Source organism: Falco naumanni, chromosome 9 (genome assembly GCF_017639655.2).
Source record: "Falco naumanni isolate bFalNau1 chromosome 9, bFalNau1.pat, whole genome shotgun sequence".
Classification (NCBI taxonomy): domain Eukaryota; kingdom Metazoa; phylum Chordata; class Aves; order Falconiformes; family Falconidae; genus Falco; species Falco naumanni.
This window is the reverse complement of record NC_054062.1, coordinates 37,932,983-37,948,161: the sequence shown is the minus strand read 5'-3', so window position 1 is coordinate 37,948,161 and position 15,179 is coordinate 37,932,983. Positions and strand designations below refer to the sequence as shown.

Here is a 15,179-nt window from a genome sequence, read left to right as displayed (position 1 = left end):
TTTGCATATCACAGTAACACAAGTGATTTATCTGGGAAATGAATGCACACCTTCTGTATCATCACTGCAATCAACTAATATCCAATTAAATATTCAATTGCTTTGCAAACCCCACAGCCATGGTTATCAATGCTATTTCACAGTGTTAACAAATTACTCTGACAGCTACCAAGTTACACGCAAGAACAAGCTTTGATACTTCAACTGCAAGGTAAGAAAATTAAAACAAAAGAATCCCTGTCAGAATTTGGCACAGATCTAGATACCTTTTTCTTGCGATCCCGGGATCTTTTCCTGTGTTTTCTTTTTTTCTCAGTTTCTTCGTCAGCATTAATTTCTAAATCCCTGTTTTTCTTTAACTGTGATGCTGCATGAGCCATAATGCATTAAAAATCCTTTACAACAATGCTCCCTTGTAAAAGGTGATTTCCTCGGGCACCTTTAGCCAGCCCTTACAGCAAATGTTCCAGTGATTGGAAGGAAATCTGTGACCAGAGCCAGGAACACATTCAGGATTCAGAGATCTCACAGAAGCTTGCAGCCACTACAAAAATACATAGTTGCAGATTTCTTCCTATACCTTTCTGTACCTGAACCTTTATAAAACAGTGCAGCCATCGTAATGCATTTAACGTAATGAAAAAGACAGCTGGGACAGAGAAAGCTGTATTATGGCTGTATCCCCTGCCACCAGCTGGAAGTGTCTAAGTGACTCCACTGAAGGGGGAATGCTGAATAGGAGCGCTTTCTATTAAAAAAAATTCCAGAACAATAACATATGCTGTAATGTATTTTCTTCACTAATCCTAAAGCATGTTTTTAAAACCTATTAAAAAATGCAGTGTTAATGATGTACATTTCTCAGCTAGTTTTGTATGGTAAGCTATTTAACCTATAATGAAATGGAGCAGCTCCTACTTTAGGTTAACTGCTGATGGTGACAAAAAAATAAAATAAAAATTTCTTTTTACCATGGAGACCCTGACTGCATTATGTAGAAAACAATGCATGCATTGCCATATCTTAACAGTGTGTCCTTTATACCCATTTTTCAATTCCAATACATTTTGTGAGAGAGGATTACAGAAAGCCCTGTTGTCTTTTTTCCTTTTTTTTTTTTTTTTTTTTTAAACATACTTATTACAACACATCATACAGAAAGAAAGATGCAATCACACTACTGTGTGAAACAGGCGTTTAATTCATGGGAGATTTCCTGGCGTCGTCTTTACGTGGTCAGAAAGGAAAATCAGCACTATTTCCATGTAGTTGGAAATGTACTTTTAGGCTTTTATGTCAAGGCTTGCTTCAATCATCTTACTATTTCTGCCACCTGAGTCCTCAATGACTGCAGCTTTTGAATATTCATTATGGGAGGTAAAATAGCAACAGTATTAAGGCCTGCAGGAGGATCTTTTACTAAGATGAACACAGAACAAGCATCTAGTAAATAAGGAACCATATTTTTTCCTACACAAATATAACAATCAGCAGCTTGCCTCGAGACTGCTGTTTTTAACCTTTCCCAGTATTCCTAGTAGTGTACCTCACAGTAATGAAGATGAGCATTTTAAGGCAGTCTGATTACTTGCAGGTCAGAACCAAAAGTCTCCACAAGTGAAACTGATGTATTTTACTTCATACTAGCATTTCTTTCCGGAAGAAAAAAACCAGAATTTGCTGTAAAAATAAAGTTAAATTTAAATTTGAAGTGCAATTAGCCAAATATTATTGAATCTTCAGTGTGTAACATAAAATCCAGAAAGGTTTCACAGGGTTGTATATATTCTTCCCCTGAACTTGAGAGAAGTTTTCTCAATCCAGGTTGTTGAGGTCCAGTAAGTGACATGTATCCATTGCTTTAGTTTTCACATAACATGGCTAAAAGTAAACCAACATTTTAAATCTCCAAAACAAACTACCTTGAACACACTCTGTGTTGTCCAAAAGGCAGCTACATAGTGTACTGTTTGTCTACTGTTCACAGGCTAATAAACTAGGTTTTAAAAGTTGTTTATTTTGGAATGACTTAAGAAATGCGCAAGGATGGAAACCACAGTTACGTGACCTTAGGGATCTTTCTTCCTGATGCAGTAAAATCACAGGTTCCTGTCTGTATTCAAAACTCCCCGTACCTACACACCACCATGTACCTCTCCCTAATCCTCCCTCCTCCACATCTGAAAGACTTCTGAAGACTCATATAATGCTGCCTTTGGAAAGTTGTGGAAAGAGGAATGTTGCACTTGGGCAATGCCTGGGTTTGAACCAGTAGTAGTAAATTCCTGCTTCTTCATCTACTATGGAAGCTTGAATAAACATATTTCTATTTTTAAAGATGCAAAGAGTATCCTCTGAAGGATGCTCAAAGCACGCTTTCAACTGTAAGGCACAACTGCAAGCAGTCAAAGGCCACATTCAGGCAGGTATTTGGATTTTGGCCCAGCTGCTCAGTGAAGCACAGAGCAGCAGTGAGAACTCTTGTACCACGGGAGCCCTACTGGAGAGGAGAACTGGGCAAAGCTGCTGACTTAGGGGGCTGGAGAAGCTATCTCAGGGAGGCTGGTGGAGTTTCAGCGGGAAATGGAAGACCACCCTGTGCCTATTTAAAAAAAGAAAAAAAAAGGAGTTAAAAAAAAAAAAAGGCAAAACACTCTCTAGCTCACAAGCTGCCTGCATGACCTTGGCAGTTATTCACTCTGAAGCTCAGTTCTTCCTCTGTAAAATAAAGTTGACATTCGTTCCCCTGTCTGACAGAACGCTGTTATTAGCAGGGAAGTGCTTAGAAAGTACAACAGGACCAGAAATGAAAATGGATTCAACAAAATTCAGTAGAGTTGGATCCCTCTTATTCCCAGCACTTTTCCATCTGGATTTGGAAAACTCATGAGACTTTGCCTTAGGAAACCAACTTCTTATTCAAGCCAAAATGAAGTGAATGCTGCTGTCATTCACTGCTTGCTGGCTAATCTTGTGACATTCATAAACTTTTTACCCATACTAGCCTGTAATTTATGCCTAAATAACCTCATTAAATGGAAATATAAATAACGTATTATAAAGTGTTATATGTTAAAAATACTTCAAGCAGACTTTTTTAAATGTAGGCACAGAGAATAACGTGCACATATGCAGCTTAAAAGCCCTAACGGCACCTTATACACAGGCTATATTCTATGCAGGTAGAAATCAACCCGAGCTTTTATTAATGAGAATAATTCTAACAAATGAGGATAGTAAGTGGCCTCACCTAATCCCTTGAGATATGCATAAATGCAAGGATTTTACAAGACAGATAAAGACTGTTTCATCCCAAGTATCTTTGCAGCTAATTAACCAACTGGACCAAGCACGCAGATTTTATTTTTGTTAAATGTGGATTACAATCCCTGCTTGAACTGCAGAGTCCAAACTTCTCCTGAATTAGATTTCAGGAAGAAAAAACTACTTTTCAAGCCAGGATTTTGAGAAATTATATCTTAGCTAGCAAAGTTACAGTCAAACAAAATAATAATAAAAAAAGATCCTTTATATTTTGTGCAATACTAGGGAGATTCTGTGTTGTTTGCAGGCTGGAACAGTCTCAAACAGAAAAGAGATTACAGAAAAGGTGTAAAAGATTCAGATCCCTGTGGAAGAGAGACTGTACATGTATAACTTCTGCTTTTGGGGAAATGGTGAACTGGCATCATTCACTGGAAGGTGATAAGGCACTACCAGACAAAAGTTGGATGAAGCGTGAAGGTTTTCATGCCAGATATGTCATAACTCACTTCAAGGGAATTAGGTACCGGAATACTTCATTAAGTGCTTCTTTTCAGACTTCAGTAAAATAATTAAGCTATTTGATTTCACCCTTAATTACAAAGTTAATGAAATGCCAATGAGTGTTTCAGCAGAATCCATAGGGTCTTGATAAAGGATGATAAACTGTATCTTAGTTGAACAATGGGAAATTTACACTTTCTGTTAGCGCAAGGATAATGTCTACTTAGCTTCATCTACTCACAAAGTCACAATGGCTGGGAAGTGATTTTATCAACTTGAAAGTGTGGTGTTTGGTTCAATTTAAGCTGCTAGTCCCACTGTTAAAACCAGATTCAAGAGAGACTGCAAAAGAGCACTAGCATACAACATTGAGGCAGATCTTGAAAAAACACAAGGGGGGGGGGGGAAGTGTTTGCAATCTAATTATTCTAATTATTTGAGTTAATTTTTCAATTAGTCAGCAGTTTATGGAGCAAAGATAGTACCATCACTTTTACATTTATTTTAAATAATTATGCAGCACAAGGAAAAAAAAAAAAAAGATGAGAATCATGAAAATACTGGTTTACCAATATGCCATAAAATAGGTCTATGAAAATCTAAGCTCTTTTAGGGATGATAGAACACCATAGAAACATTCAATATTTACACTATTTAGATCACTATGGATCAAAAAAGGTTTATAATCACACACAGTGCTAAAAGGTCACTATGACAGCTCTTACTGGTAAACAAAGTATGCTTACGTTTTCCAAAAGATGAAAAGAAGCGTTATAGGTAGAATAGAAAGAGCAGAGAGCAAAGGAAAAGAAAACAAATTAAGAAAAGTACAGCCAATTCTTGTTAACTCAGAAATTAAGAATTTAAGACTAATTTATCTGATACAGAACAAATGATAAAAGGGGGAAGGGGATCTTTCTGCTGCTGTAGCCCTGCTCTGGATTTTTTTGTTAAGAAAAGCAGTGGAAGTGAGAAGAAAAAGAGAAGAAAGAAGACATAATAGAAATAAGGGCAATATCAATTTACCAACTCATGAAAGTAACACTTCGGGAGAAGACTAAGAGAAGAAATAAAAATTCTGTTTTTTTAAAAAAATGCTGTATGTGAAACTTAGTTAACTCAAAAGAACACTTTAAAGGAGTCTCATAAGATTTGTCTGCCCATGCCAGACTAGCAGGCCTTGTGTCTCAAAACCAAATGAAAAAACAAATGAGACAAGATTAAAAGTTTATTAGCATCTAATTTTACTTTTTTCTCTTTCTCACAAATCTGATATCAAGGCAGGATGGACCTATCTCCAAACACTCAGAAAATCAAGGTCACTAAGTAGTAAATGAATGGAAAATAAGAAAAATTATGGATTGCTTTGCCCTTCTGTTATCTTGCATTAGGTTTCCCCCACCACCTGCATCTTCTAGCAGAATTCTGCTTTGGCAATAATGATCCCAGAGAAACTCTGAGGAAACATGACGCTGTCAGAAAGGGATGCATGTACTACACAAAGAGAGGGAAATATCTAAATTGCGTTTTATAGACTATTTTTATAGTGCTTAGCCCTTAATTTCTTCTCAACAGTATAAGATTTGGAGTTTTATTGAATTACATTTTATTTCTTATTTGACTTCTTTAGGGCATAACAGCTTAAAAAAAGCTTTGGAAATGACACAAATTCAGGGATGCAGTGATAATGGCCAGATATTTGAAGCCGAGGATATTTGTACTGTCCTACCAAGAAGCTTACTGCTTCTTAAATGACCCTGCTGCCCACATTGGAAATTAAAGTAGAAATGGTAACAATTGTAAATGTAAAAAACCCAGAAACAACCAAAAAAACACCACCACAACAGAAAACAAGCCTACAAGCCACCCCCAAAAAACCTCAAAACACCCAAAAACACCCAACACACAAAATAGTCATGGAATATGCTTTTTTAAGCACTCTCCAGACACATCATCTGCCTTCTGAGCTCAAACAAGCTCAAAGCAGCATATTCACTCTCGCAGAATCAAGTGCAAAATTGCTATTCCTCTATGGAGGGATGACACAATTTGGCTTAACTGATGAAGTTACACCTCCTGCAGTCCAGCACACTCCTGATACAAGGATGGCTGACATGTCTGTGAATTTGTCACAAACTCCCAGTTTGAGATATGACATTTAAAGAAAGCAACTACTGATTTTGGTTCACCTTTAAGACTTAGATTGTAGATCGGGACAGTTCAAAAGCTGACTCAAGGCTCACTCAACCTATGGCCTCAGGGGTGGAGAAGATGGGACAATAAACATGCAGCTGTCCCAGGTCACCACGAAGGCATAGTAAATCTGCCTGCAAACAAACTGGGAGAGGGAAACAACACGCTCACACCCCAGCAGAGGAGAAAGTGTGACTATAGAAGACTGCAGAGTACCCAAAACCTGGAGATTATCATCCCTGACTTCAAAAACAAGATAATCTTTGGTTTTGAGACCTACACAGACAAAGGGAGCTGAAAGTGACAATTTAATGTTAACTGTTCTGCAAAGATAGTGTAAAGAATTTCATCTCTGACTCATAACAAATGAAGAAAAAGATACTGGTGCATCTTATTTATAGAGGTACACTAATTGGAAGATAAATTTTGAGTGGGTTTGTAGCTGGAATTGCTGAGGAGCACAGAAAATTTATCCGATGCAAAGAACACAGTAAGAATAAGATATGTCTTGTCTAAATTGTTGCTAAACAAATACACAAAAAAATTTCTTCCTATTTTTCCTCCACCAAGAAGAATAGTGCTAAAACCCTATGTTTACTGGGAACCACTGTAATTAATATAAAGCTGCACTTTTAGAAAAGTTTTTTCTACTTTTTCCCCCCTGTAATTCAAAAAACAGACTACAACCAGGGCTGAAATTCATATACAGAGTATCGCTTTTTTAGGTATGCTGACAAAGATCATTCTGTGAAATGGTAATAAATTCATTTCAAACATATTAACAGGTGGAAGTTATATCTGGGACTGACACTAGATCACAATTAGTGATGTATTTTTTAATCCTTGTTTGGAACTACTCAATAATGTTCTGAAACCATAAATTCAGTATATTAACATTCCCTAGATTCCCAGTTCCACAGTTACTCTCTACCTAGTCCACCATGTTCTCCTAGTTTTGTTACTGCAAGCCCCAGTACAATGGGGGACCAGGAGCTCTGTGGGACAGTGCTACATGACACCAAACAGAGTTTTGATCTGGGAATTGTTAGATTCCTCTGCAAATTACACCAACACAGCCAGGAAAAGCTTCCTATCATATAGGATTAAGTGCAAAAGTAGGCTTTGTACCAGTTTTACACTCCCACACCCATAACTTGAAGAGTCTGTGATATCATGGGAGGATTGATCCCTTTCTGGTGAGCTTCAAAAAAGAAATGCAAAAAACATTCATCAGGATTTTATGGTTCAGCTACAAACTTCACCCTGAGCGCACAATTAATCACTGCTGCATCTGTTAATTTCTGCTTCAACACATAAAAGCAATAGCCAATTCACTAAGACATCCAGTGAACACTGAGCCCATGAAGGGATTTCCTTCAGCATAATGAAAGCAGATATCAAGGAGGTCCTTGTGTGGCTTTCAGAAGCACCTCTGCCAGGCCATCCAGTCCCCAAACAGACACAAAAGGAGTCATTCCCTGCTCATCTCAGACGGAAAATGCCCTGTCCCAGAGTGGTTTAAAAATAACCCAAAACAGCAGCAGGAAATGTCTTTGGGGTATTTCAAGTTACTCAGCATTAAGTCCCAGCCTGCTGTCCCTTTTTTGGAGCAGTAGCAGTGCTGTAATAATGAAAACTATGTAAAAAGCCACACCACTGCAGAAATGCAATGCATGCAAAGGTGTCATGAAGTGAATCTGCTTGAGCAAATGAAGCTGCCAAACAAAAAGTGGGATGGGACCAACAATCACAAATACATCCAACACCTTTGTCTGCAATCAGTAGATCATTTTCCAGTGCCCCTTAGTTAGTGTCCTTTGATTTTTGTTAGGTTTCAGCCAAAAGTATATACTTCAGGCTAAAAGAAATTTTGCCTAAGTGAGGTTCTACATAAATCATTGCAAAAACTGTATTCAGGGCTAGTAAGCCCCTTTGCCTTAGGAAGATACTGTGATGATGAAAATATTATTTTACCTTTCCTACCATGGCACAAAAATAAAACTTTGGACAAAGGCAGTGCTTCATCGCCTTGTGAAACAGGTTACTTCCCCCACCCACCCCTGACAGTAGGGAGCTGTACCAAGTAACCCAGTGCCCATATATTTTCCTGTTGCCAAGTTCTGCACATCAAGAGTAGCTTCCTTGTTGTTTTCTTTTGAAATAAAAATTGCTGAATAAGTGTCACAAATGCCCCATTTGCAAAGGTCACAATAAAGTCTTTCTTTGAAATCTGCAGCATTTCCCAGTTGCCCTGAGACTTTCAACTGTGTAATTTTTTTTTTTAATTTCTGCGGCACAAAAATACAGAAAGTACAAGAAAGGAAGGAAAGTTTCCTTGACTTGTTTTGTATTGTAGGTATTTTTAATTTCTCTGGACTCCTTTCATACTCAAAAAATGTACTTCTAACACAAAATATTCCTAAAACAAGGAAAACAGGTTATGTGTGAGCCAAAGAAAGCTCCTTCCTTGTTCACTGCCACAACTGCATGCTGGACCCAGGCTCCCTCAACAAGTACTGAGGACATACTTACTAACTCTGGATTTAATTGCAGCCTTCCTATTTTAGCAAAACTAAGTGCAGAATTTTGAGTGAAGACTCTAGTTCCTTCCAATATACACACAGTTTATTGAGTTTTAAGGAAATGTTTTAAATGAAAATACAACAGAAAAAAAAATTCCCAATCCACTCCAGCATAAGAAACTCATTTAATTAGACTCCTTAATTATTCATTATTCCTTTTCCTATGTTCAAATGACCATTTTTGTCTCATTCCCAAAGGATCCTCTCCATAATTAAGTCAGGGAATCATTAAAATCTCAACATGCTGCCTGAATAAGATTTCAGCGCTCTAAGTGTTCTGCACGCTCTATGCAGCAGTGACTTGACTTTTATAGGAAAAAAACGTAAAAAGCAGAATCATTAACAATCAATAAAAAAAGGCAGGAGGTTATCAAATGCATATTTTTCAGGTGAAATTCTTCTCATTTTCCTGTAAGAAAATTCATATACCAGTTATAAAATCTACAAGTTTATGCTTAAAACAATGGCAGGTGAAAATTCTAGGTTTTCTGAAAACAACAACAAATATCAAAAATCACTCAGGGTCATTTTAGAAAGAGGGATTTGCATTTGAGTGGGTGGGTGGTGGTGGTGAAGTAGTTCAGCTATTAGAATCTCAGTGCTAAAATCCTGCTGGAACAAACACTTGGAGCAAGAAAGATAACTACCAGAGACTGTTCAAAAGAAAAAAAAAAAAAAAAAAAAAAAAAAAATTCACTGCCTCTACAAAAGTGCAGGACTGTTGTTCATGCATAAATTTCACATAAAGCTATTAAGATCCACAGGAGACCAAGTTCTTTCTTGGCCTGGCAAGAGCAAGCTAGCATATGAAAAAAAACACTCACCTGTATAATAATCATAATTATCACAGAATAGGTGCATTGATGTTGTGCCTGAAAACCCAGGTAATATTACTGCCCTATTCAGAACAACATAGTAAGAGGCAGTTCCTGCCCCGATCTGTTTGTAAGCTACGTACACAGCATACAGGGGGTGAGGAGGAATATATTACTCCTCTTTTAGAGAAGAGTAACTGTGAATTCGAGATGATGAGGTTGGAGGGGGATTTTTTTCTTTCTATTGTATGGCAAATGGAACATAAGTTAACGGAAGGCAAATATCATACTAGGGGTGTAAAACAGAAGTAACGGCCTTGAAGACATAGGAAAGATATGTCTCTCCTACACAGCTTTGCTTGGGTCTCAGCTGGAACACTCTGTCCTATTTCAGGCACTAAATTTCTAGGAAAAAGTTGTAAGCTGGAGATGTGAATAATTTACTGCTTTAACTCTGAAATCACTCTTCACAAAACAATGCTGAATGCTTCTCTGAATCTGTGGTTAGTAATAAATAGCCTTAGACATGCATATTCACACACACACTTAGCAAAGACAAGTATCAGCCAGCACTGCAATCTCGTTCATTTGCCTGCCTCCTCCTGCCCTGCTTTTTCTTTTTCCCCCCAAAACAGGCAAACCCATATGACTGGATGCAAACCTGCATAAGACTAAATGTGCTTTTTAAAAAATTTTTCCCCTGTTCTTGTGTTTTCCTTTATTTTTAAGTAGGTTGCAGAGGGACTGAGAAGGAGGAAGGTTGCATGGAAGCTCTATTCAGAGATAAATGCATAGTTCCTCTTCTCAAGATACCATAAATTCTACCTAAAATATTAGATGAAGCTAAACTTTAAATAATCAATTCTACACAGAGCAGAAGATAAGAAAACACACAAGAATTCTCACTCTAGAAAAGAAGTGGAATAGTTTAAAGTGTAGTAAAACAGGTACATAACAACAAGGCAAACTCCATGCAGTTCATATTAGGACACTCGAACTACATAGGCTTAAGATAAAATTCCAGCCACTATAGTTTTTTAGGGTAGGGAGTTGAGACCTCCTGGAAAATAGGCAAGATACCAAGACTGTTGAAAGACAAACTTGGTACTAAACTTGAAAGAACAGGGTGGGGAAAGAAAAATTGAAACAACGGGAGATTGTACACTGGTCCAGTTAACTTCCAGTCCTAGAAAACTCCTCCATCAAAGAATTTGTCATCACCTGGAAGTTAGTCAATGAACTGCAATCAAACTGGATTTGTCAAGAGGAAAATGTATAAAATTAATTTAATTTTGTTTCTTGAACGGGTGACAGGTGTTAAGGACAAGAGAAAAGCCATGCTTGTACTTGCCATTCTCATAAGCAAGGTAAGAGACATATGTTAATGAAAAGATTGTTAGATTAATCCAAGAGGGATCCAGTAACTGATCTCAGGAACGAGATATTAACATTCATTGTCAAAATAGATGGATGCTCTGCAAGACTCCTGGCTTTGCTGCTCTCCAGTGTTTTCATTAATGACTCGGGCAATAGAAAAGAAAGTTTGTTGCCAATGCAGACAACAGGAAACTACAAGAAGCTTATGCATGTCAAAGACAGACATTTTAGATAAAAATAAGTAAAACTAGAGGAAAGGTTTTGGGGAAAAACCCAACCAGAACAAACCAGATGAATTTTAGTGAGAATGATAAGGAGGAAAAACAATAAACACATTTGCAGAGGCTAGGGAACAAGACTGCTCTTCAGCAGGGTCTGGAGGGTATAAAACATTGCAGGTTTGACATGGGGCAAAAGACAAACAGCACAGTAGGGTGTAGAAGTATAGCCTGCCCAATAAAAGAAATCTTTCTCTTCTGTTTAGCATTTGCAAAGCTGCAGGTATACTGTGACTGACTTCTGCTGTTCTGCTTCCAGTGATATGAATATCTGGAAAACAAGAGCAATCAGATGTCTGTAAAACGCATCGTCATTTAGCCTGAAGAAAAGACTAATGGATCAAAGCCTGCCAAAATGCAGAAGGAAATAGTCTGTTCTCCACCATTACTATGGATAGTAATAGGATTAAAATGTTTAAATCAAAGCAGCACAGATTTAGGTAAGATACTATGAAAATTTTTAACAATAAGAGTAATGAAGCTTTGCAAATGAATGCAAGAGAAACTCGGCAACTTCATCACTGACCTTTAGGAAAGACATATAAGATCCATACCACTACAGAGGCTCATGAAAGTCAGCAGGACACTACAAAAGTAAAAACACACGTGTGGATCGATCGGTGCTTTGCAGAAGGTGAGTGTTGGACACTATCAAAATGGTTCATTTAATATGCCCAGAGTTGAAAAATTGATAATACAACCTGTACTTAAAAAGAAAACAAAACCAAACCCAAAACAACACACAAAAGCAGCCCTGAATCTGTCTTGTGGGTTAGATAGCCACCCAAACAGCTCTTTGGAACAAGACATCCCCTGTGTCCTAGATGAACATGTGATCTACCTGATACAACTTATTAAGTAGATGAGCATTAGAAGACTGGTGTGTGTCTAAAACACAAAACCACCAACTATATTATCAAATGTATAAATGTTCGAAGAAACCAAAAACTCCTGTCTCCTTGCCCACTTGCCAGATTAGAAAGCTGAAGGAACTGCATACTAGGTATTTACAAGGCTAGTTATCTGGCTATTTGCAGACAAAATTTTGGCAATATACAATTCTAATTATGACCACAATGGAAACTTTACAGCTTTTCCCTTCTAAAATATATATTCGGATCCAGTTGGAAATAGTTAATGTCTGTGACACTCATAACCATCCTATGATTGCCATACCAAGAGGGCCAGACATCCTAGTTCCCAAAAGTCTGTTCTTAATTCAACCTTACTGTGACAGCACAAAACTATTTTATTGATTTCAGTCTTGTTGGATTTAATAAGGTTGGACAGTTAGAAATACATTTTCAGTTGCTAATATAAAAATCTAAGACCATTAGCATGCTTCACATTATCAGAAGCATTTGCTGCAGACACCAGAGCTCCAAATGAAGATCCAAATCATAATAGTGATATGGCTTAATTATTCTGGTGAGTTTGAAAGTCTTAAAAATGTGCATCTAAAATAGAATAAAAAATAAAATCTATAGTTAGTTAATGGGTTTAAAAAAGAAAAAGAAGTAAACGTAATAAACTATGTAGAAATATACAATATGCTGAGAAATCTGCTTTAAATTACAGGCACATTACAGAACTCTACTCCCAAGAAAATGGTAGGAGCCCATTACTTGTCCACTGAGCTAGAAAATACAGAAAAGACTTGTAAAGTGTTGCAAGTCCCTGGACTTCAGGAGAGTTCATTTTGGCCTCCTCAAAGACCTACTTGGAAGAATTCCATGGGTTAGGGCTCTGGAAGGTAGGAGGGTTCAAGAGAGCTGGCTAATATTCAAGCATCGCTTCCTCCAAGCTCAAGATAGGTGCATCCCCATGAGTAAGAAATCAAGCAAAGGGGGCAGAAGGCCTGCATGGATGAGCAAGGAGCTTCTCTGGCAAACCTCAAACAGAAGGAGGTTTACAGAATGTGGAAAAAGGGACAGACTACTTGGGAGGAATATAGGGATGTTGTCAGAACACGCAGGGAGGCGATGACGAAGAGTAAGGTCCATTTGCAATTAAATTTGGCAAGGGATGTCAAAGACAACAAGAAGGGGTTCTTCAAGTCCATCAGCGGTACAAGGATGACTAGGGAAATGGTGGGTCTGCTGCTGTACAAGGTCGGTGCCTTGGTGAGGAAGGGTGCAGAGAAGGCAGAGTTGAGCGCCTTCTTCAATTCAGCCCTTACTGCCAAGGCCAGCCCTTCAGTTTCCCAGACCCTGGAGGCAAGAAAACCCTGGGCCTGTTTAACCTGGAGAAGAGGAGACTGAAAGGGGATCTTATCAGTGTCTACAAGTATCTTAAGGGTGAGTGTCAAGAGGATGAGGCCAGGCTTTTTTCAGTGGTGCCCAGCAACAGGACAGGGGCGACAGGCACAAACTGCAGCACAGGAAATTCCAAGTGAATATGAGGAAAGACTTTCTTATTCTGAGGATGACAGAGCACTGGAACAGGCTGACCAGAGGGGCTGTGGAGTCTCCTTCTCTGGAGATATTCAAAATCTGTCTGGATGTGATTCTGTGCAACTTGCTGTAGGTGAACCTGCTTTAGCAGGTGGTTGGGCTAGATGATCTCCAGAGGTCCCTTCCAACCCTGACCATTCTGTGATCTTGTAAAGAAAATCCTTCATTGCCAGGATAATGGCTAAGATGATCTAATAGACTTTTCCCATCTCTTATCACCACATTTTAATTACTTCTGTGAGTAGAAGTCTATGGGGTTCATCTGTCAGAGGAGGGGAAGAGCATCTTTGGTCACAGGCTTGCCAAGCTGGTGAAGAAGGCTTTGAACTAAAGTTCTGGGGGAGGGGAACCTCAATCCATCTCACTCCTACCAGTTTGATGCCAGTGCCAGTAAGAGATGTCTAGATGACCTTTAAGGTCCCTTCCAACCCAAATCATTCCATGATTCTGTGAAGTCCTAGGCACCATATTTTTCTTACACAGCAAGATGTTCTGTTGTACTGCACACACAAAATTGCAATTTTATATGGACTCTTTATAAAGACTGCAATATTTTTGGTGTTAAATGGCAAAAGTACCGCATAAAATTACAGATGTTTAGAGATAGTGTTTAATAATGTGTGTCTTCTAAATATATATTTACATAACTTATAAAAGCAGAGGGGGGAAAATCAAAGTTTAATTTGTAGGCTTAAAGCTGATTTCTAGAGTTATAGTATATATTCTGAAGGGTATTCACAGGCTGCATGAAGACAGGCTAACCAACATGCAAGTTATAGAGGCCACAATCCAGTACAAATGCAGTTTGAGTAGCTGTGTAGCTTGGCAGAGGCTATGGATGCAGTGATAAAGAGAAACAAGTTTTGGACTGCATCACAAGAACTATGTGCTTGTGAACACTAAATGAACAATTTACATACTATTCAGAAAAAAAAAGAAAAAGAAAAAAAAAACAACCACTAATCAGAATCAGCTAGTTCACATAGGCTTCCAGTGTGTAGGCTGAATAATTGTCTCATCATGATAATAGCCTTTATGATAACCATGATCTCACCATTGCACTCAAAGATCCAAAATGCTGCTGGTACTCCTACACCCACAACAAGGCACACTCAGTCTTTGTATCTGATGAAAATCCTACTCTGCAGCTTCAACCTTTGGCTGTTAATGTAGACACAGGGTGTAATCTTATTATTTTTCATGCCTTTGCTTTTAAACCACAAAACCTATAGATTTTCTTTGCAGACAGAAAAACACAGATTGAAACTCCTTTTGTTATGAAGACACCTCCCATTACACTATTAATTCAAAACATATAAAAGAGTTATCAGCAGTAATAAAAACTAACAGTGTGCACCTCATAAATAAATAAAAATTGAGATGCAATTTTTTTTTCTGTAGGTCATTTTTTTCCAGCTACTTCCTACTTCACAAAAGCAGCAGGTTACAATGTATTCTGCACTGGGACTAGGGCATAAAGCATGCCTTTTGCACCACTTCCCTCCCCCTCCTCTTACTGGAGGCTTGCAGCCATCTATTTTAAGTGTAGTTATATTGTTTTCTCTGGTTTAACAAAGCAGTGAAAATTAACACCAGCCATAGGTCTGGGTAAGTGTGTAAACTCAGGCAAAAAAGAAGCAAGCATTCACCAGTGTTCCATCAACAACATCCAAGGCAAAATCTAAGGTACAAAAACCAAAAGCAGATGACAGT

The 15,179-nt window shown here is 38.1% G+C and overlaps 1 protein-coding gene across 30 annotated transcripts in view; it reads right to left on the bottom strand.

Moving 5' to 3' along the window:
- ANK3 (ankyrin 3) overlaps window positions 1-15,179 on the bottom strand; it is a 374,073-nt gene that overhangs the window by 207,569 nt on the left and 151,325 nt on the right. For 8 of the 30 annotated variants that reach the window (XM_040605351.1, XM_040605352.1, XM_040605358.1 and 5 more), the window contains exon 1: window positions 267-659. The exons of 3 other annotated variants lie outside the window; for them this stretch is intronic. In XM_040605351.1, coding sequence (XP_040461285.1) covers window positions 267-380 — 114 coding nt within the window. In that variant the 5' untranslated portion in view covers window positions 381-659. Of the gene's footprint in view, window positions 1-266; window positions 662-15,179 lie in introns of those variants that run through there. 19 more of the 30 variants (XM_040605348.1, XM_040605349.1, XM_040605353.1 and 16 more) reach the window with 9 other exon arrangements.